This window comes from Poecilia reticulata, linkage group LG4 (assembly GCF_000633615.1).
Source record: "Poecilia reticulata strain Guanapo linkage group LG4, Guppy_female_1.0+MT, whole genome shotgun sequence".
Lineage (NCBI taxonomy): Eukaryota > Metazoa > Chordata > Actinopteri > Cyprinodontiformes > Poeciliidae > Poecilia > Poecilia reticulata.
The window spans coordinates 15,337,216-15,361,407 of record NC_024334.1 but is presented as its reverse complement, the minus strand read 5'-3'; the positions used below and the strand labels follow the sequence as shown (position 1 = coordinate 15,361,407).

The following is a 24,192-nucleotide window of genomic DNA, read 5'->3' as shown; positions in this document are numbered from 1 at the left end:
TTTTTAAGTAAAACTTTACCAAAACAACAACAAGCAAGTATGGCAATTTACAATGAATAAATAGTATTGCCAGACAAAATATCAGAGATGAGGTGGATTTTTTGTCATATCAAAAATTTGCTTTATTCGCAAATCTGCAAAGAAAACACTTTTTTTGCATCACACTAGTCACATGGTCAACAATTGGATGTTGCCACTGGCGCAAACCATGAAGAAAAGACAACAGGAAGTAATAAGAGGATGATGGTGCTGCATGTTTTTTAATGGCTCATCGTGTGAACAAACTTATTCATGTATAATTTTAATTGTGTTTCTTATTTAATGGAAACCCCTCAATTGCGACGTTGTTTCTTTTTCAACAGCAGAATAACAACTGTTCCATGCACGCTTACAATGGAAACATATGTGTCAGCTGCATGCCACAGAAACAGTAGATTACAGATACTCTCTTGTGCTGATAAGCAATCCACTGAAGAATGCAATGCAGAAACCTGAAGCAGAACAAATCTCGAGAGCACATCTACATATGAGGTGAGAGTGTCCCCTCACAGATGGACCTGTTGACTCCACTAGGTTCTGCTTAGCCATTTGTTGCAAACCCATCTGGAAGCCTTTCAAAAGTGAAATTAGCTGTAATGATGTCTTAACTAACAAAACAAAGGCGCTTGTGTGCTGCAGAGAGGCAGAGCTGGTAGGTGGCCAGCTCTCCTTCACAATGGCTGCTATTCCTGGAAGGAGCATTCGGCTCACATAATGGATGGTGACAGGTCATCTGAGAAGAGTTTAATAACAGAGGAGATGACGGTCACCCCATCGCTTTCCCCCCACCCCTCCATGTTATCTGACCTAGGCGACTTGCTATGCTAAGAATGCTCAGGAAAGCCGGTAACACTTGCAGCAAACTGAGGATGACATAACAGGAAGAGGCTGTCTTAAATTTCAAATTTGTCACTGCACTGGAAAAGATTATGACTTTGTGTTGCATCTAACATTTTTGTCAGTAGATTTAATTTAAAAGTCGTGGTTTTGTCCTAATTGATTTAGTTTATCCTTAAATTGTGGTCCAGACGGCAGGGGGGCCATGAATGGCCTCCACTTTGAATGTTTATTTCTATAAATTCTGGGCCAATTTATTGCCCATCAAAATTTATCATGACACGCCTAATGGCAGCATCATTCTGTGGGGATGCTTTTCTTTAGCAAGGGCAGATTGCAAAAAAATTGATCCTGGAGTGGAGGTTCAACTTCCAGCAGGACAACGACCCAACAAATACAGTCAGAGCTTCAAAGGCATTAGACTGGGTTACTTATCTAACTTATAGTTTCAGTTGTAATTACGTAATTTTGTTTGTTAATGAACAAGCTGTCATTATTCATACTAAAACATTTTTTTTAGTTGCAGTCACACAATTGATGGAGTATATTTAAGGAATTTGACTGGTTTCCAATTCACTCAATATTTTTTTATTTAAATTTGTAGCACCAAACTTTTTAAGAAAACATTAGTTTTAATTTTTAGAGTGGACCCTGCAGGTGCAATGGCAGCAATTAAAAAGTTTTAAACTAAAAACTAACAAACTTAAAAAGTATTGACTCAGAAGGCTTGCATATGAGCACACAGGAAACTTTCCAAACTTTCCCTGCCAAAGTGCTTAAAAACTTTATCCTTTAACTTTTAATGTGTGCAACGACAACATGTGAAACTGTTGAGGCGTCATGGATACTTCTACAGAGCACTGTTATAAAGCTGAGAACCCACTAAGCCTTCTCACACAGTGTCCTGATGCATGTTGTGGATAACCATGCTGGACGTCTTCCCGGCTGACCGTGTTCGCTGCTTTAACAGAATCAGATATGATCAGATATGAGAGTGTGGTCAGTGTTGGAACAGCACTGGTATCTCAGCAAACGTCATTTGTTTGTTAGAGCTCCTGCCATGGAGAGAGCGCCTTGTCGCAAAACGACTTACTTTGGTTCAACCTTGAACTTTCCTCAACTTCTGAAGACACGACCACAGAGGTCACACCGCCAAGATTCCCTGACACAGATGGTTCCAGATTAGACGCAGCTGAATTTCACAATCACTACAGAAAAAACCTGCTCCATAAAGCTGCCAGCGCTACAAAGAACATTACCATATAACATAAGTTCACGCTATCTGTCATCTTCACCCTAATCCAGCTGTTAACATGCTGTGGAATAATTCTGGATTTAAGCAGTGAAATACAGATTAAGTCTCAACATTTGATTCATATTATTTTATGGTAATTCTGTCAATAAGGTAGTGAATTTGACTTTTGGAGGTTTAATAAAGCAGTCAAAACTGGAATAGGCTTTAAGTTGAGGTGTTATTGCTCATATTTCTATCAGAAATTTGTCGCTTACAGAGATAAATCACAACAGATAGCAGAACGTATCTCAGTGCTACAGTTTTATGTGATAGGATATAATTTTTAAAAAATTTCCATCTTCAGGTTTTAATTTTTTAGTAAATTTATATGGAACATCATAGAAAAAAATACATACAGTAGATACATTCCAAAAATGACAGCAAATCTACAAACAAAATGGCTGCAAAGGATTTTGTCGCACTGTTGCAACAGCTCTGTTATAATTAAGAACTCACCCTGACTGATTGAAAAGTTGATTAGTGGTGGGTAAAACCTCAACGAGCGATAATAATGTTGGAGAGAGGAGTGGGTCAAAACTCTTCATACAGACTGATAAGATGATACAAACAATGATTTATTTAAGCCAGTTCTTCATTTTTTCCAAACAGTGCCTCTTCATTTCAGCTTAGCTGTTTTTCTTTTACATAAAGTCACAATATTGCATATCATATGTCTGTTGCCTGGGACTACATTTACATAAATCTACCACACACTGATAATTTACTGATGCTGTAAAGAAGTAAATCTAACTTTCACTGGAGGGATTTGAGGTCATTTTCTTCTTCTCCTTTCTTTCCTCTCTCCATGAAAACATTTGGTTTGCCGTCACAGCACAGAGGATCTGTTTGCATTAGAAAACATGGTGTTTGGAACAGAATCCATCTGCAGTGTTTACAGTGGGTTTGTTTGCTTACTGTATTCTTACGAAAACTGAGCCCTCTCCATGTCAGTGAGCAGCGCAAACTAAGTAGATGAAGTCAGTGATAACTGAGACTTCAAACTGATTACACGTTTGCCCAGTTCTAAGATCCAAAGTATAATGAGAACCATTTCTGCCCCGAATTATCCCAAACAACTCTGACTCAGGATTTTTTTTAAAGCTGAGATCCATTACGTTATTGTTTTAGAGTTCCAGAAACACCAACATAGTACATCAGGAACATGCAACAGCTTGTAAAGCTTTGATATTTTACAGCCAATTTCTCTTTTTTTAATGGATGTTAACATAGTGAGACAATCCTCCATAATAATCCCACCCAGTTGACCACCCCTGAGGGATCAGGGCATCGCTGTGCTGCCGAGCTCACAGAAACAATAATCTGATTTTATCCACAACAGCTCTAAATTGGCTAATATCTGCCAAGATGACATACAGTTCTGCCTAATGGAAATGATGCAAGCAATTTCATATCATGAGTGAACGATGATGACTCATTCTCACTGCAGTTCTCATGTAATCGAAGAAGGGATGCTGATTTAGAAATCCCCAACAATGCACCAGAGAACGCCTCATGACATCAACCCATCTGAGCTTAGGTCATAAATGTAACAATCTAATTACAGTTAAGTCATGAACCCACCTCCCCCAAACGCCTGCCTTGCTAAGCCATGACTCGTAAGGTGCTGCGAGTGGATGGACGAGCGAATGCGCAGGCCATGACCAAGGGGCCTTCAGTCTTTGGCTGGCTTCCCAACGTCAACGAGAAGACCACCAGCCCCCGTTTCTCCCCCCCGTTCTGATGGAAAAGGGAGGCCGCAGAGAAGGGCCAAAGTGAAAACAACTGGTGCTCAGTGCCGCATGACTCCTATTTTTCCACATTTTCCTCTTTTTGGTCTGATCCAGGAGGCCAGAACCGGAGCTCACTCCTCTTTGCTGAAGTCAACTCTGTGGTAGGATGCATTCACTGCCAAAAGCACCCGCTTGCGTACAGCCATCAGCGTAACCCGAGGCACGTGCACAACTGTCACGTGTGTATACAGGGTTACATGTAAGCCAGGCATACACATGCTTCAGAGGTAATGATTACCAGATGTGTAGTATAATGTGGATTGATCTAACCTTTCTATGGCACCTTTAGAATGGGTGTTTGCCTCTGTCTAGCTGTTTTTTCTTGTAACACCTTTGGTAATTGTGTCTTCATCACACTAACCTTGAGACTCACTGTTATCACCCACAGCGATCGGCTTCGTCAGACACCTTTTGGTGCTCATCAACGCAAAGATTGTATCCCCTGTCAGAGAAGTACAGTTGTTTCTGGGGTCCAGGCACTGTACAGACAAAATGAGACGATAAAAGACATTTTAAGAAAGTAAAATTTACAACACATGTGGAATCTTGACCTTACAAAAATACATAGAACATAAGTAGAAGGCAGTGCTTGTAAGAGAAAGCATTATCTTAACCACCGTTTCCCAACCCTGAATGAATAGTATGTGAAAGTGCTGCCAAGTCGCACAAACAATTTTTTTTTTTTCAATCTGGAAGTTGCTACTTTGAGGAAAGAACTCATTTACTATATATTTTCTAGAGGTGCACCAATGGCAATTTCCTGTCCTATCACTGATCTTTACAAAACTGACCTGGTAATAACTATTTTGAAAAAACATGGGAACAGTGTCTGATTTTGTATTTTAGTAGCAGTAGGTAAGATTATTAGATAATATCTGTTTGTCATGTAGATATTGGCCGATCAAAGATTTCCCAAAATTAAGGAAATGGAGGTTGATTTATTGGTGCACCCCTACTATTTACAGTGGTGTTAAAGATGAAATCAGTTGAAGAACAATTATATAAGAATCTATTTAAAAGAGAACTGTATTTTTACTATGTTCATTAAGGCTGTGAAAGCGCAAAGGAGGCTAAACACTTTATAGCAAAGTAGCTTTCATCCTTCTGAGATTGCTGGATTTGGAAATGTGGGTTGCCTTTTGGTAGTGTTGGAAAGGCAGAATAATGGAGATTGCTGTTTTAGGTATGTTAGCTGCACCAACTGCTAATACATGGTGCTAAAGACAGTTTCAAACCTCTGCTTTTTTTTTAAAAAAGAAGTTGGAATCAGTTAAAATTTGCCTATGTTGTTTTGCTCTTTGATACCTGACATGTTTCCAGCTGAGTTGATCTAATGTAAAATAGTCAATGGTAATATGAATAAACAAACTACTAATTCTGCATGGCTTTAGGGAGAACAACTCATCAGACATGAGCAGAAACAAAGGTCATGAGAGGATTTCATGCATACCTGTGGCAGTTCCTGCTTCCTCTGAGAATTCTCTGAGCACAGAGACATCTCACAGTGCAGAAAAAGAACTGCTTTGTTCAACATTTTGGAGTTGAAGATGAAGCTAAAAGATTCCCCCTTCTTTCCAGAAAAAAACGAGAAGTGCCCCTGAGAGTTCTGGGTCCACTTAAGTGAGTTATCCTCGGCACAGACTGTCTCAATAAGCTTGTAGTCAGAGGACACTGTGGGGTTGGAGCTGGGGGAGATAAAGCATGAGGTGATGGTGAGTCCAATGTCAGCGTTTGATGCTGTTGACGTAATCTGGAGCACATAAGAGACAAAAGAAAAAAGGTTTTGAGCCAAATGTACACATTTAGTAATATAATCTACTCATTGCTCTTTGTCGTTAGAAGTATCTTCACGAAATAATCTTGATGAACTTGTTAAAAACACCTGTCTACAGAACTGAGTAAAAATGGAATGTAACTTTGACTTGTGTCATATTTATCTGCACACAGATTGTGGAAAGAAAATTCAGTCTTGCACTTTGTTTTCAGAGTAGTATAATTTTACATCCATCCATTCATTTTCTTACACCCTTATCCTATTGGGGTCGGGAGGGGTGCTGGTGCCTATCTCTAGCGGTCAACGGGCGAGAGGCGGGGTCTCAGGGCAACACAGAGAGAGATAGGACAAACAATCATGCACACACACACACACACTGACACCTGAGGAGAATTTGGAGAGACCAATTAATCTAACAGTCATATTTTTGGACTGTTGGTACCCAGAGAGAACCTGCGCATGCACAGGGAGAACACGCAAACTCCATGCATAAACACCCGGGCCGGGAATCGAACCCAGGACCATCTTGCTGCAACAGTGTTATCCACTGTTCCACTGTGCAACCCCATTTTACAACCAATTCCATGGTATTCTCTTCTGTATTACTGATGTACTGATTATTCACTTTTGGAAAATGTGTTTTTTGAACTAATAAGAGTACCGATGTTGATAATGAACAATTGGCTTATTCTCACTTTGTCCATCCATAAATGGAAGTTTCACATGACAATGAGATATGATTTAAAATGCTTACGGATGCTAAACCAAAAATGTAGAGGCAACACTTTGTCCTCTCTGCCAGTGAAGAGTCTCCTGCTGACAGCATCACAAATCATTTTTTCAAAGGACCTTTGGACCATGAGCCTTCGCCATAAATGAGGACCAAAATTGTTGCTTCTAATCAAATACGTTAAGCTAGACAGACAGGATAACAAAACATGCAGAGAGGGAATTAGATTAATGTGGGGCGCTCAAAGTAAGCTGAGCATCTTGGCCCCAACACAACAAAACAGAATCATGCATTGTTGATGCCACTCACAGAGCTCAAAGAGAGCCTACAGTAAGGTCACACAGCATGTTTCACTCAAAAAATTATTAAGTTTTAAGAAAAGAAAATAAACACTGGGATCTGAATGCAAAGCATTACCTGCACAAGCACTTCCATTTGGTCAGAAACTCTGAAGATGCGCTGTTGCAGAGGATCGTTGAAAGACCGAGTGTCGTACAGCTCCATCTCAAAACTTATGCTGTTGACTGGCTGTCTGCTCGGAACTGGAATTGCCTCAGAATCAGGTTTAGGATTTGGGACTTCCTTGGATTCTCTGTATGTGCAGTTGAACTAGAAAAAGAACAAAATACAAAAAAATAACAATTAGGAAGGACCAGACGTTAAACTGCATCAATGTTTGTGTTTGTTAGAGAACAGATTGATGAAGGTCAAAAAACCCAGCAGACAGGTTAGGGGGAATGTGGTGGAGAAATTGTTTTACACAGCCTGTAAACATGGCTGTGGGGGATACAGTTGACACAGCAAATATAGGCTGTCCATCTACTAAATCTGGCCTTTATGGAGGAGTAATACATACAAAAAAACAGGTTGAAAGAAAACTGTAAGACAGTCAATAAGGCAAGCAGTCAAATGAGACTAACCCTGAACTTTTTGGCCAATGAAAAAAACAGAATAAATGGCAGAAAACTAACACTGTAGTTCAACCTGAACATCCCACATTCACTGCTAAACATTGGGGTGGAAGCATCAGCTTGTAAGGATGCTTTAATCTGCAGGGAAACTGAAACTGGCAGGAGTTGTTGGAAGAGGTATGAGATAACACAAGCAATGGCAAGGAATTCAGAAATGGATTGATCAGATAAAGGAAAATATATTGGTTAAGTTTTAGAGACATTTCAAAATGGAAAAGTCAGGTCAGGGTTATTCATGGATATCATGGAAAGATGGGGAGTCTGCTATGGCCAAGTAAGTTTTATAGCCACCAAGGGTTTCTGAGACATAAAATTTCCTCTAACTGTCCACTCAACTATACTTTGACATTTCAGTCTGATTGCAGCTGCTGAGGAGAACAGCTCTCGCAGAAAGATGCTGTGACTTACATTTATCAAAGGAGCGGGTGGATTTGGTTCAGCCTGTGTCCTCCCTACATCTTCTTCTAGTCTGGGAAACCAGGTGGAGATTGGATCGTCATCACCCTGCGCCTCGTCGGAAATCACCGTCACCTGTAGTCCACCGAGAAAACGATTACTTTACATTCACAAAAACAATTTTCAGACCTGACGAGCCCCATTCTGTGAAAGTTGCCTAATTTTAGCAAAGATTTTAACACTGTGGATAGGACTCAGCTTAATATTACTTGCTTAATATTACTTTGTAATTTGTGAAAATTTAGAAAGCACGATAGGTGCAGACCTAAAGGAGAACAAAAACATATTTACAGTAGCTCAGAGAAAGAGGTCACAGATAAAGTATGCTTCTCTAAATGCATGCTGATTTAATGATGAGAAAACAAAATTGGTCATACAAATGAGGCTGATGTCTGGACCAAATATTTGCTGACCCAGCATTGGAGCCTTCAAAGAATTAAGTCAACACACAACAGAAGATACAATTACTATAACTGATTATCTCTGATATGTGGGGACCCCAGCAATGAAAATGAATGTCTTTTGAGCACAAGTAAGAGATGGCCCCAGCGCTAATGCACTGACACAAAGGATGACCTTGGACAAACGCCCAGGTTTTCAATCTGTGACAGAAGAATGTGTTGTTCCAAATTTCCCCTTACAAAAAGATTTCAAAAGGCCAGAGAGGAAGTGATTCATCCTGACTTGTTAGAACAAATGTGCTGAATGAATGCATTCCCTTATAATGATAACTAGGAATGTCAGGCGTGAACAATGATTTAAAAAAAAAAGAAAAAGTTCAAGATTATATAAAACTTTAAAGTAATCAAATTCTACTTCCAGAATGTGAAGGATTATCCCTGTTCAGCTGTTTGTATAATGTGTTTAGATGAACCGTTTGTAGAGTCTCGACATGAGCAGTTCTTATCAAGTCACATTAGGAAGCATAGCTCTTCAAAATCTAGATACACAGCTATCTAATATGTTTAGTTACATATTTATATATATGATTACGCCATTTACTAGATGGATAAAGTAAACATTGTGCTCCCTAAGTAACAGTGGATTTTGGCACCACTGCTGCTCATCACATGGCTCTCACCAAGCAGATGTAACAACCAATCCTTGCTCATCAAATGAAAAAAAAAGCTTGTTATATTAAGGCTCCTAACAAATCACAACAGTATGTGCCATTTGTTATTTAAAGAGAAGGCAATAAAATTTCCCAGGGATATGCTGATCCACTTTTGTCACATCTGCTATCGATACAGATATCTGAGGTTTAGTATATTATCCGATATAATCTGATATGATACGAACTGATCCAATACAAACTGTGCAGAATTGACTTAAAATATTTCTTTTTTTGAACACAGACATAAATGTACTGAAGAACAAATTTATTTGATAACTCTTTCACAGTACAGCACTCTCAAATACACCAATAGCTTCACAAGCTTGGTCAAACATGTAAAAACAACACAACTTTCATTTGTTAAGTCAGTGCAATTAGTGACTATAACAGCCAATGTAAAACAATTAAAACTGGCAAAAGCAATAGTCTGACTACCTTGGTCAAACATGTAAAAAATAAACTGCAACAAACCTTATTTTAAATGGTTCATAAAGTACAATTAGGAATTCTAGATATAATGTAAAATAAATAATAAAGCATGATGCCACTCAGTAAACAAAGCATAGAATTAGACAGAGTAGATCTACCCTTATAGATCAAGTACATAGTCATCAATACCAAATATAGAATTTTTTCCAATATCAGGACCGGAACAAATCGGTGCATCTCTAGTTTTGACAGAGGAAATAGAGGAGCTGGTGACCCAGCAATAATCTTCCAGCCACTTTAGGTGTTATTTGATTTTGGTCCCTGTCTGATTGAGTTATCTACTTCAGGTAAGATACCAATAGCTTTCAACTTTATAACAGAAAGTCACTTACATGTTTTAAAATATCTGTTTAAGTAACAATACATAAGACTTAGTTAAGGTAGTATGAAGTCAGTCTAGGTCATTGAAATAATATGCATTCCCCATTGTTAGGCCTTTTCTTAAGAAAAAGAGACATGACATATACTCACAGAGTTGATATAAAGGACATCTTGGCTATTATACATAGGAAACTCAATGGTGCCACATTCAGTCAGCGGTGTCTCCAGTGTGTAGTGGGTTGCATTGACTTTTGCTTTGCATTTTGGGTTTTTCAGCATGAGGCTGGCATTAGCAAATCCTTTTGCCTAGGAAAACATTCAAACACAGCAACACTGGATAAAGATCAAGTACAGTATGCCTTTATGAAGTCAATTTCAGAATTGTAAAAGTAAAAGGCAGGATAAAAACGCTAAAGTGGTGGTTGTGTAATGGAGTTCTCAGGAATAAACAAATCCCACAAGGTGGTCTGGCTCCAACTATTAATTACAGAGTATGCCAGTTTCCATTCTGTGATGTGGACTGACTGAGCTGTACCTACATTTCGGTGCCAAATGTTTGCTACAGCACTGCATGGCTCAGTGTAAGCCTATGTGAAAACAGTTTGCTTCATTACAATTTAATATTTCACTTCTTTATGACCAAGACACTCTTTCACATTGTTTTTGCACAGCAGATGAAACACTGAAGCAAACAACGGGAATTACTGATACACTGACATGTCACACGCAGATATATGTGTTATCACATAATCATCATCAGTTGATGTTTGCCATTTTAATAACTCTCATTTGGAGATTCTATGAGCTTTTGAAGCATTGTCAATAGAGTTTTGTTGTTAATTACTGTGGAGATGACAAACAATAAGGTTCATAATTAGTGGGGAGATCATTCTTTGTTGGGTGTCTGCCATTTGGGCTGTTTTTGGTCCTTCTATTCAAAGTTTGCCAGATTAAGTTTGTGCCGCATGAACAAAAACTTGACAAAAACATTATTAGGCCAACCCTAACTTCAATATAATTTTTATTACATTGCAGTTTGCAAATTGGCCATAAAACTATAACAACTGTTTTGTTTTAAACATGTAGCATTGTTTAAAGTGCTGTCCTTGATGAAAAAATTTAATTGAAATTATTTTTCTATGTGGGGTGTGTTTTTCTTGATAGAAAGAAAACATAAAAATAAGCAGTTAACAAGGTATATTTAGTCATTTTGAAGCATTTCCTGTACCAAAATATATCAATGTACAGATATTTTTAATTGTATTTATCTATATTTGTTATGTTTTGCAAGATGATTTGACTGTTTTATAAGGTTCTGCAATGCATGAATAATAAATAATACCAAAAAAGCTGTTTTTAAGTGACATCAGTACCTAGTCCTGTGAGGCATAAACACTCACCTCCAGGCTCTTTCTGTCAATGCTGACGACCATCCTCTTTTCTTCACATTGAACGCTGAGTTCAACTTCCAAAAAGTTTGTATCCTCAGCGGGCTCTTCATCGTCATAGTTCAGGTTGGGCAAACTGACAGGCAAGTGTGCAGGAAATGGAAAGGGCAGACTGGAGCGTGGTGCTGCAGGTCCTTTTTCTGGCAGAGGGCTGAAATGACGCAGGTTGAACAGCTCAGGAGGCAATCTGCTCTCCAGATGATCCGATACATCTGGAAGACACACACAGCCTGGTGATGATAACTTTCACCAGATAGAGTAACTCTTCGGTGTGATTGTGACCTTCAGGTTACCTTGCTCTCGCAGTCGGATATTGAAATGGTTTGCCATAGGGGTGCTGGTGTAAGAGGTGACTGGATTGTAGCCGTTCTCTACTGCCCACTTGATCAAGGCTTGTGATCCTGATGGCAAAGGCTGTCTGGGGGAAGTCGTCTCTATCATTTGGGAGTTAATGGTCACTGTATCAGAAGCCTGTGGAATAGTCACTTCATCAGATGTTTGTTTTTCTTAACCCTTACCCTAACCCCCTCCATCCCCCACACCCTTCCACTTTGATCAGGTCTTCATAGGTCATAAAAGAAAAAACTTAGTATATCGGCATCATTAGGATATTCATCAAGTACATTCCTGTACTTTTTCTATGGTGAGCGTGAATCATGTGAATGCAGCTGAGGTAATGGGCGTGTAACAGCCTGATCAGAGCTGAGAAGTCTGTTAGTTTGCTCTTAAAACTTAGGCTCCTGCCCTGCTTCTCCCACCGTGTGAGGATTTGTTCTTTCTCACAGTCATTTCCCACACAGTCAAGCCTCTTGGGCAACGCCAACAAAAGTTTATTAGGCCATCAAATGACTTGCATAGCTGAGAATCTACAAAACAGTGATTGCACAAGCACAGCATCCTGTCTACCCTCACTGTCAAGTGAAAGTGTCAGCAGTTTGTTATTGGGATTAGGACAGTAGTTTACCTGGAGCCTACAGTGTTACACTGACTTTACTAGCTGTTTGTAGCCATTCTGGTTTACAGGAAGACTCCTCTGTGACTATTTCAATACTCTGATCAGAGAGATAACTACAATATCAATATCAGTCTGAGTGGTGTTCATGCACAGACACTGGTGTGGACTGTGTTACGAGAATGTCACTAAGGATGTGATTTAATAACAGCTGTGGATAGTGGGGAATGTGTTGACACACTGCGTTTCTGCATGGTACTCCAGCTGCAATATGGCAGCTGGAAGCACCGCTGCAGGAACATGACTCTGAACATCAGACTCGTTTCACCCTCTCCATGAACTTCATGAACCACTGCTACCAGGCAAAGGGAACCGCAACATCAAAAGCACAACTGTTAGAGCTGTACAGACCCTAAACATGTCAAAAATGTCAAAAAATAATTACACTTATTTTATGTTGTACCTATATTTGTATATTTTGTTTGTGTTTGTGTGTGTGTGCGTGCGTGTACGCGCGTGCGTGTTTGTGTGTGTTTTAACTCATTTCTGAAATGGAGTTCTGAAATCTGAAATTAATATTTTTTCTTTTACAGATAATGTTGCTCTAGTGATTTTTGGCCGGGAAACTACTGTATTTTACCCCTCTGTCCCGGGATGCTCCCGTATTAGTATTTTCCCGTAAATTTCCCATATTTGAGTAATTACGTCGCACACCCCCAGTGATAGCACATCCATATGGTAGCCTTCTTGTCTTCTTCATACCTCCAACCCCACAACAACTCCTTCCCTCCCGCTGCTATGGTAATCTGTAATACAGCCAAACAAACCTCTGGTACCTCTGGCATTTCCTCAGACAGTGCTTCAAACTGTACATGAACAATTCAACTTTAGTGCTATTAAAACCATACCTTTTTAAAATGTTACCTAGATAATGCTGTCTGACAAATGCCTATTAAATACGCTATAAGGCATGTATTCACCAAAGCCACCCAAATTCAACGTCTAGTTTGCTACAGTAAAAATATTTCAGATTGAAATGAAAACTTAAATAGCTAAAGATTGGGGTTTATGTGAGTCCAGTTATCTCTGTGCTACATTTTAAGGTCACAAACTAAACACAATAGCTGCTGATGGCTAAGTTTACTCTAGGTGGCAACAATGAGTTGCAGTAGTAACTGTAAAAAACCCCCACAAATATTCACCTTTACACAACTCTACTCTACACTATGTAAACATAGTTGTTAATCCTATATCACCTTTCTGCTGACTGTTCTCCCACTGACACATTAAGTTCTAAGGGTTTGACCTGGATTTACACTCAGGCAATCTGACTGATTTGATGTAAAGCAGCCACCAAACAGCTGTGCAAACACAAAGCGCCTGTGAAAAGTGTGGTGTCATGGCTGCAGCAGCATTAGCTTTACCACACACTAAGGAAATGTTGAGCCACCAGCCCACCTCCCCCGAGATGAATACTGGAAGAAGACAGCCTAGAGGTGCATGAAAGACAGTAGCACACTGACAAGCAGAGACAATCCATCACATAATGAATACCTCTGCCAACATATTTATGAGACATTTTGAAAAGCAGAATATTAATGAGGCTCTTCCAGTTTTTTTTTTTACACTGATTTACACGAGAGACTAATTCCAACTGCAAGTTATGTATCAACGTGATATACCACTACACTCTTCTTTCTGTGTAGGTGCTACATTTTTAAAGTCGCCATAGAGACTTGAACGGCACAAAAATACTTAATAGCAATTATGCTATACTCATGCTGTGCATAATTAACATGCCACTCTGAGGATCGTGTGCTGAAGTTTGTAACATATGGTAAAGTTAGTTTTGAATTTTTCACATATATGAAGTGACATCAACAAACCAGAACATAAATTTCTGGGATTTTAAGTGACATATCAACACCACATAGTGCATAGCAGAGTACTGGAAGGAAAATGACAAAAGGTTTTCATTGCTCTGAAAAATATCTGAACCATCAAAAAAGTTAGCATTTGGACTAAGACCCCTTTATTTTGATATCCTTAAAACAGAGTCCACCTTTTTGTCATTTGATCTCAGTATAAATCCAGGTGTTCTATTAGGGTCCCAAGGTTTGCTAGAGAACAATAGAAAACAAACAGTATCATGAAGACAAAGGAATCCTAAACATATGGGCAGACCAACAATGGAATGGTTTAGATTGAAGACTGAATATGTTCATGTTCTAGAATGGCCTAGTCAAAGTTCAAAGTGTCATTATTTACTGAATGACACTTCAGAATAACAGTACATTTGTTGTATATTCAATAAACATATAAAATAATACATTCAATAGAAATTGAAATTGCATGTATGGCAGGGCAATAGCTATACAGATGTGCAGAAGTAAATCCATCACAAAACTGGATATGAAAACTGAGTTCAGGAAGGTCAAATACATCTTCAGCTTTTAGTTACAAAAACCATTTTAAAAATACATATTTTTGCTTCCACTACTTTGTGTTGTCTTACCTACAAAAGTCTGACAAGATACATTGACGTTTGTGGTTGTTGCATGACAAAATGTAAAAAAAAAATTGAAAGTGAGTGAATACTTTTGCAAAGTACTGCAAAGCACCAGAGTCTAATGCTATTTGGGATTCATATCAAAGGTGATGCAAAGCAGCACCAATGCTGCAAAGCAACGCAGAAATTGCATTTCCTCTAAACCAGTTGTGCCATGAGGACAAGGTGTCATCTCAAAACTCATCTTGGTGTGACAAATCTCTTTTCAAGTGGTACACAAAGTAAAGATTTCTTTCTGTGTAACAACTTGTGAGCCAGAGTAAATTTTTTTCTTACCACAACCTCCAGATTCCCCCGCATATTGTGGGCTTTGACAACCCAGTGGACAGACTTTGCACATCTGAGCACCAATGTGACATCTCGCACCACCAAGTCATCGTCCTTCAGAGGCCTTAGATCCACAATGACATCCACCTGGAAAGCGCTACAAAAAAAAAGCAAAAGATGGAAAAGAACGGTAGTGTTATCATGCTTCCTACGTCTATCCAACTAATTAAAAGACTGGGTGCACTCCCAGAAAAAAACAGACATGTGCACCACAGATGAAATAGCACCAAGGAGAGATACTGAACACATACTAAAATGTTCCCAGATTTACACTCTTGTGTTTTCTGAATTCTGCTGCAACAAATACTGAAGGCATTGTGCGACAGCTTGGTCTTTGAGAGCTTGTTTTGGAAAACGTTCCTCAAAGGAACCCCACTGTGTGGACAGCTAAGCCCCCTCTGTCGTCATCTTTGCTCGAATCCAAAATAAACAGAGATTACTGAGAGCATCCTACCCTTAAAAATAGGCCATGACAGAATGTACTTTTGGCTTTGGATACGTTGGCTGCTTACCTGCTGGAGTTCGGGGCTTGCAGCTCAATGATGTGTACTTCTTTGTTAGGCACAGACAGGATGCAACCCTTTGACGTCTGTGGCTCCTCATAGCTGCCCAGGTAGTTCAGAGACAGGAACCTGGTGTCAATCTTGCAAGTGTCAGAAAGCACTGAGTCTGAGAAGAGAGAAATTGTTTGTGTTATTGGCTGGGTCATCTACAAATGTATTCTGATCTAAACTAAAACAGATTAACAAACTACAAAAGATGCCAACCCTACCAACTTTAAGTCCAAGATAAAGTCTAATGTCTTTGGCACACACCAGTTCTTCATCAACCTTGGCTAGACCTATTTTAGACCTTGATTAGACCTTGGCTAGACCAATCCCTTAGATGCTGAGGAAGACTGTGTCTATGGGCCCAGTTGAGATGCCCAGCAAGAACCTATCCATCCTCATAAAACTCCACAGAAAATGTGAAGGAGTGGAAATTTACAGCTCTCTATGTGAAGTATGAATCATGTCAATTGGCGATTTGCCAAACCACAGCCTCTAACGATACAAGGCAACTGCTTGAAAGCAGAAAGACCATTCTGCTTACCACAGGCTCACAAGGAGAGAGGACTTACTAATCAGCAGCAATAATGCAGCCAAGATTTCCTGTGTGCTTTGCTTCATTCGCATGCAAAGATTGTCAGTAAATACAAGATTTTTTGTAAATACAATATTCTTTGTCTGAGAGTTGATGAACTGCAAACCTCAATAGGACGTCTGATTACTGTACAAGCAGCATATGAACGGTAAAACAGCTTCTTTAGCTGTCGCTCCTTTACTGATTCTTTCTCTCTTTTGTCTATATGCCTTTCACAGGAAATGTTAACATTTTGGGTTTCTCTCTTTCACAAAGCCAACCCTCCTTAATCAAAGATAACAACGGTATTTTGTAAAGCGGAAATGATTCATTATCTCTATCACACTGTTGCGTATCCATCTTGTATTTCAAAGAATAGAATGATATGAGATCTTAGTTATATACCACTTTTTCTATAGCATAAACAATTTCATCTCCAGCAAAGCCAGGATCCCACAGAATGTTTCTGTACATGTCAAAATAAATTCTTCTTTGTAATGCTGCAACACCACATAAACTGTAATCTTCAAAGAAATGAGAGTACTTAATGTTTCAGAAAAGACATTTGTTTATTTTTTCTGTTTTTCCCATTTGTAAGACAACTTTCAAATATGCCAACATACGGGGCAAAGTAAAAACAAAAGAAATGTGATAGTGGCTGAAAGACTGTAACTGTTATTCTGTTCCCCTGGGAGCCTCCAGTGTCACAGATTCCATGTTATTCTTTTCCTCTTTTACACCCTTTCAGCATATCCTCCTTCACTACATATATGAACTTGTGTGCCTGTCTATCTGTCCAATAAATCTGGCAAGCAGGTGATAAACCAGAAAACTCTGAGCAGCATACACATCCAGCCTAACGTTAACTTACTTAGCATTAACTGCAGGAAGTGGAGGTAAGAGGTGGAGGCCCCTACTACCTCTTCCTGTCTGTCATTTATATTTGTTCTCCCTATTTTTTCCCCCACCCATCTCATCCTCGTCACATTGGAGCACAGGCAGCAGTGTCAAAATATTCAAAAAAATCATGGATTTCATTTGAATGTAGCTAGGCAATCCAATTAAAAAAACCTGAGATCTTGAGAATAAATTCAGAGTCTAGCATGTTGAAGACCGAAACAAGACAGAGTAAAAATGCAATCAGGACTGAGACAAGGCAAAGAGTGAAAATGCGGTCTCAAACCAGTCTTGAAACCCATCAAGACCAATGACAAATAACAGCATAAACCTTCTCTGTGGTCTTCCTCCCTTCAGGCAGTTTTCTATCCAACATCCTTTATTCCATATATCCACTATCCAGCTTCACATCTCCAAACTCAGGCTTACCTCTCTAACCTTGTCTCTCACAACTTGAGCAGTTTCAACAATCAAATCCCTCTTGACGTGTGTCTGCATTTATTCCACCCTGACTGCATTCTTCTTCACCTCTCTTGTGTACTGCCTGTTGCTTTCAATGGTTCATCCCCGGGTCTGAAACAATTCCAACTTGAGTACATCAAGCTCCCTTTCAGCTTCACCGCTCTACCTCTCTCTCTTTGACAAAGACATGCGCTTCATATTTGCTATTAAATCTTTTTTCAGATTTTAGCTTCTCTCCCACATTGTCTTTATAGGACTACAGAACAAACATGGAAACACAAATAATGTATTGCAGATATGGACAAAAATATTGTGTACAAAAACAAATAAGATAAATTGACATTTTGTTTCAACTGTGAATGTATATTAAGCCCTGATCTGTAGTTGGCATGGGGGTAAATTTGCATCTGAAGGTACATTGATGTATGCTATGCATTCACATATCTGTGTACACAACACAGTAATATATGTGTATACACAAGCGTATACATATATATCTCAATCAAAATAGTATTGAATCATTATTTTGACTGAGAATTTGTATGTAAACCTGCAGACAGGACTGGATAAGCTATTGCTTCTTCCTGCTATTTTGTTGTTTCTTTGAAATTGTATGTTTTTACCCACATTTCGTTTCCTGTATTTATGTTTGCTTAAATTTGTATGTTTTTAAAAACAACAAACAAAAATATACAGAAATATCATATTATATTGATTTAATGCACCACATGTGAGTTCAACCAGTGTATGCAGTAAGCACAGAACTCCTTCCTGTGGATGTGGTTAGTGTGTATAGAATAGCCAGTTATCTATTTTCAGTATCCAAGAGTTGCTAATTAATCAAGGAAAAGCACATGTAAGATATGAGAATCACTGAAAGACAAACTGCAGTTTTTATTATTCAGACATGTCCAAATGTATCACCAAATACAGCAAAGTTGTTCAATTTTATTCTTCTGAGCCCTCACCTTTGTCTGTTATGAACCACTCTGGAGTTGAAAAGGCTTTTTGTCTTTTGGAAATCTCAGACGTAAAAAAGTCAGCACTCTCTAGAACATACAGAGACCGCTGTTTTATGTTTTAATGCTAGTTAGCTGTGTGAATCCCCAATATAAGACGCTGACAATCAGACTTTTTTTCTGTCTTACAATAATAAAACGTTGTTTTATAGCAGGTTATGTCACCTCTGCTCTTGCTATTAAGAGTCAATAATTTAAAAAATAAACCTCTGATGGTCTTCAACAAATTATAATTATACATGTTACATGCTTTGATTTTTCAATAAATCTTTTAAGATATTCAGGCAAACCCAAAAACATATGCATTTCATCAAAATATATATTTTTAACAAATTTTAAATTTTCATCTTAAATAAACAGCTGAAAATAGTTTGCTATTAAATTCCACCAGAAACCTAAAAACCAGTGTAATCATACTTATTTATTTTAAAGTTGCTGTAGTTTTGCCAAATGCAACCCTCATTCCTCACGAGTCTAATAATTCCTAACACTGTAAATAAGCCAAACTAAGAAAAACCACAAATGGGCAATAAAACAGTGTGAGGAGGTGAATTCCTTTTGAGGGAAGGCAGTTCTTTTCTCAAGTGCAGTGAAAGTAAACCTCTAGGCTGGGCCACAACACAAAAGCTAAGAAAAGTTACGCAAGCTAAAGGTCAGTGGGGTCGAGGGGCTGCTCGGGGGCCCAGAGCTATGTTTGCGAGTTTACTGAATCTGGTGCGCACCTTCTCCAACTTTGATGTAGATGGCTTGAGTCATCCTGAGCTCAGAGAAAGAGGTGACTGCCCTGTACTTCTTCTGGGCCCAGTTGAGGAGATGCTCGTTGCCTTGGGGAAGGTTTTCCTTCTGGGTCCGAATGTTGAGGGAGAAGTTTGCCTGTTTAAAGTGGACATCTGAGCCCAGTGATACCTGAAGGAGAAGAAAAGAGAGCAGTGTTAGGAGACAAAAGGAGCTGTTGGAAAAGAAAAATAAATCTGTTGTCAGTTCTATTCCACGTCTGTCTTCAGCTAAGCAACAACACTCGTGTCCAACATGAGGAATTTGTAACAAAAAAAGTCTCTGTGGTTGTCATTAAGAGATAGTATTGTTAATTGAAAACGATAATGTTAGTAATAAAGTTATTTTTTTGACTTAGATCTTTGCTTCCAGCAGGACGACAACCCCAAACGTACAGCCGAACCTACAATGGAATGGTACAGATTGAGGTATGTTCAAGTGTTAGTCATAGTCCAAAACTAAATCCAGTTGGGACTCTGTGGCAAAGTTTGAAAATTGCCTAAAGTGTCCTCCATCCAATCTCACTGAGCATGAGCTGTTTTGCATAGAATAATGAGCAGAATGTTTGCCATATGGATGTATAAAACTACTAGAGCCACTAGAGCCCAAAAGACATGAAGCTGCATTGGCATAGAAAGGTGGTTCCACCTCTTACTGAATGGAGGTTGAATGAAAACACATGCCACAGGAATTCTGGTTTTTATTTTTGAAAAATGTTCCTTCACCTCATTATAATGCACTACTTCGTGTTAGTCTGTCACATAAAATCACAGTGAGATACCTAGAAGTTTGTGATTGTAATGAGACAAAATGTGGAAAACTTTCAGGAATATGAATACTTTATAGTTCACCAAATCTGGATGTGAGGAGTTAGTAGTGTCATGATCCGTGTTTCTATGCGTTTATTTTCTAGTTTCTGTGTGATCCTGTTCCCTGTTAGTCCTRTCTCTGCGTCTTTCCCCGTTGATTGTCTCCCAGGTGTGTCTCGTTCCCGTGAKTGCCCCGTGTGTATTTAGTCTCCCCTGTTGTCTGTGYTCTTCGTCGGGTCCTTGTCAATTGAATGTCGATTGATGTCACCTGTCTCCGTGCTGCCAGTTTTTCCTCGTGCTGTTTCCCTGTTGTTCCTTGTTGAGTTCTTTGTCATTAAATTCATCATTTTCCGTCACAACCTGGGCCTAAGCGTCATCTCCTCACCTACCACCACATCTCCTCCTGACAAGTAGACCAACTCAAAATGGCTGTTTTAGGTCTATTTTCATCTGAGACATTTGGGGCTAAAAAAGAACATGGTGACGGTCTGTTTTGAAAATTAAGCCACCTCTTTAAACATGGTGGAAACCAATCCCTCACTATGCCCAAGCTATTACTGCACAGCTTCCACAAATATGCTCTGCCTGTTTTCTACCCACGTCCCTGAACTTGGTGTGGTGTCTGGTTTTCAATGTTTACACCATAGTAGAATGTCGTAGGTGTGTTTTCAAAATATCCACGAGAGGTTGGGGAGCACGAAAGTACTTCACAGCAAATAAACCATTAGACAGAGCCCACCCCCAGAAGAACACAGACCCACACGTATGTGTAGCAAGTAAAAGTGTTCCAGTCTGATTTGTAAAATGAAAAACAAAAGTAGACAAAGTAAGACTGGCCAGAATATATTTAGGAAGGCCCACCTTTGGCATATAATGCAGCTCAACCATGTGCCTTACTGCACAGAGATAAACATTTCCATGTGCTGGAAGGCTACCTAACAACCAAATGACTCCAAGAGTATGGCGTAGACACTCTACCTCATTTTATTTCTGTGCTTATTTTTCTTTCTTCCAGTGTAGCCCAGTCGGTGTGTGTGTACTCAGACAGTCAAGGCAGTCCCAATTAAAACATTAAATGCATTTCACTCCAAGCATATTACGCAAGACCTTTTTATAGCAACGCAACAAAGTTACCCCTTAATGGTCATCAAGTTTAATAATAATATAGCGATGAGTCTTTGTGGTGTTTAAGTCAAGCAGATGTGCATTTCTTTTTTTTTTTTATCCTCGTGGGCAACATCTGTCTGACCTCTGGACGTTCCTCTCCATGTTCCTGGCATTGTCACCGGAGGCTGTAAATTCTCCACACAGACTCTGTCGCCGGATTCGCTTTGACTTTATTTTTAGTGACTTTACTACAACGAGAAGCTGCAGAGGGGAAGATTACGAAAAGCGAATGGGTGGAGCCCGGAGCTGCTGAGAAGCAGGGGTGGAGTTTCTTCACTATTCTTGCCAAGCTCAGCAGAGTTTATCAGTTTAATTGCGGGAATACGACCATAATTAGTCTCAGAGAATTACAGGGGGAAAGCCTGAAAGTCAAATTAGCTCCAGGCCTTCCAGAGAGCTGAAAACCTCAGGAATCTGAGACAGGGAAGCGAGGGACCCACTCTGGGCTTTAACTAACTTTCTCCACTCGCATTCCGTCTTGACTTAGCTGACAGATGAAACGGAGCTGAAAAAAAAAAACAAAGAGCAATTTAAGCCACTTGCTTAAATAAAATTCATAAATATAAGTAGGCTATATAGCATATTATTTACTTAAGCTGCTGTAGTTTTATGTCTGTAGATTGCGCACTCATAAAGTAAATTGCCTTATTAAAATCCAACTATTGCCTTTTTGTAGCATATGGACCCATGTTTGCAGTATAGATAAACACAGCTTGCTGAAAAATTCAAAGGTGAAGACATCCAACTTCTGAAGCTGCATTTCCCTGAAAAGAAGAACTTCAATAAATCAGAGCCCAATGCTTATTAAGCAATCTATAGCGATCACTCCCAAGTATTTTCTAAATGTGGATTATTTTTAAAGGAGCAATGTGCTATATAAAATCTGCAGGCTGCCTTAAATTGAGAGGAATTCTTCCAAGGCACTACAAAGAATCAGAACAGGGACTGAAACCCAACTATTCAGAATTGTAGAAATTGTTGGCGGCAACCAATGAATTAGCAAGTAATGACATTTTTTTTGCCTTATACTTTCCTAATGGGAAGAAGTACATGAACCTTTGATTTCAGGATTACAAACCTGTTCCAAAGTATTGTAAGTGAAAATATAGTAAGAAAACAGATTATTCATAGTTTCCAAGCAGTTAACACATCTGCTAGTCTTTCGGGAAGCAGATTTCACAATAAGCTGACGTCAAGATCAAACTGTTGAATCATAAAAGGTGCTGCAAGAAAGTCTACAAACTCCATTTCAGACTTTGGAGGCTTGAGTGGTCATGTGTTAAAGTTCATGTTACTGGAACCAGAACAAAAAACTGAACAGGTAAGACTTAAAGTGTTGTCAGAACATACAGTATCTTTGTAGAAAACAGAACCGTAGTACCGGTTTGGTTTGTGAAGTAAGGTCTGAATGAGCTATAAGACTGGAACATCGCCCTTTGGACCCATAAGACCAAAGTAGAAATATTTGGCCACAAAACACAGCAGCACATTGGAAGAAATCTAAAGGACAAACTCCTCCACCCAATGATGGCGATGGTGATGATTTGGTTTTGAGGTCACAGGATGTTCTCCCTTTAGAGAACAACAAATTCCTCTGAATAGCAAAACACTTTACAGCAGATTCAATATTTACAAACCTGATGACAATTAGGTTAGTCTGTAGTCCAAGTATTCAGTTTGTGTTTTTTGTAGTAAATGCAATACTGTAAGCTGGTTTGCTTAGTTTCAAATTACATTTTAAGGTTTAGAGAACTTACTGAAGAAGTTCTGTCTTAGTTAATTTTCTGTATTGGTGCTTTTAACAAAGGAGATGCTTGTCAAGCTGCTTAAGGCAAATAATCTTCTGTAATTTTGGCTGAATCTGGTGCGCAGTGTTCTGCTTGTAGAATATAAGCAGGACACTGCACATAATGCTGGTAGACAAGTAAATCTGAAATGTTTGGCAGAGTTATTAATAGCATCAGATAATTCCTTGTAATTTTATAAAAGGGAAAATCTTTGATTTATGAGAGAGAAGACCAAATCATAACTACAGCTGCACATTCCACTCATTATAAAGTCATAATGCTTCATTAACCTCAACAAAATTTAAAAAAGAAAATAATAATCTGTTGACACTATCTGTCTTGTGTGGTCGAAAACATGTAAGAGTATATATCCTTCCAACTCTTCCAACATAGTGTAGCCACATGTACATCAAAAAGGAGAAGTGCATACCAAATGTTTGAGATCAATTACCCAAGTGCTGGAAGATTTCACTGAGCAACACCCAGAGTCTGGGAAACGGCAAAAAAAAAAAAAAGCAGAAAACATGAGGTGTTGCAAACAGAAGAGGGTGGTGGAATGTGCAGAAAGGCCTAATAGATTAAATGAACACACAGTAACTCTCTGGTGGTACTAATGTGATGAAGGCCTTTTTGTGACTGATTTCATCCTCTTTTTCTTGATGAGATGTGGGGGAGCCAATGCCAGGGTTCACTGTTTTTGAAAACCGGAGGGGCCCCCGCGGTGGAGAAAACAGTACCATATGTCTCCGCGCCACTCTGGAGCGTTCTGACGTCCCCACGTCTGAATCAAACCCAGTAGTGAATACCCATGGTTTCCATTAACAGTTACAGGGAAGTGCTCATGCGAGAACTCAAGACTACAAGCTTTCAGCTAATGAAAGAAACACGGGAGTAAAGAGGCGAATCTTGGCTAACAAACAATGACCAACACACAAGCCAACGACCAAAATTTACAGTGTTGTTCCATCAAGAGGCATAAAACATTTGCTTCAGATTAAGACTTTCAAAGATGCAAGTGAGCCCCCTCCCCAGCCACCCAACAAA

At 39.1% G+C, this 24,192-nt stretch overlaps 1 protein-coding gene across 2 annotated transcripts in view; it reads right to left on the bottom strand.

Moving 5' to 3' along the window:
• The window catches only part of tgfbr3 (transforming growth factor, beta receptor III), a 76,365-nt gene that overhangs the window by 4,646 nt on the left and 47,527 nt on the right, over positions 1 to 24,192 (bottom strand). For both annotated transcript variants that reach the window (XM_008407757.2, XM_008407756.2), the window contains exons 5-14: positions 19,334 to 19,517; positions 15,624 to 15,780; positions 15,061 to 15,208; positions 11,557 to 11,734; positions 11,216 to 11,475; positions 9,966 to 10,121; positions 7,844 to 7,966; positions 6,882 to 7,073; positions 5,411 to 5,710; positions 4,322 to 4,439 (exon numbers count right to left, since the gene is read on the bottom strand). In XM_008407757.2, coding sequence (XP_008405979.1) covers positions 4,322 to 4,439; positions 5,411 to 5,710; positions 6,882 to 7,073; positions 7,844 to 7,966; positions 9,966 to 10,121; positions 11,216 to 11,475; positions 11,557 to 11,734; positions 15,061 to 15,208; positions 15,624 to 15,780; positions 19,334 to 19,517 — 1,816 coding nt within the window. The remainder of the gene's footprint in view (positions 1 to 4,321; positions 4,440 to 5,410; positions 5,711 to 6,881; positions 7,074 to 7,843; positions 7,967 to 9,965; positions 10,122 to 11,215; positions 11,476 to 11,556; positions 11,735 to 15,060; positions 15,209 to 15,623; positions 15,781 to 19,333; positions 19,518 to 24,192) is intronic.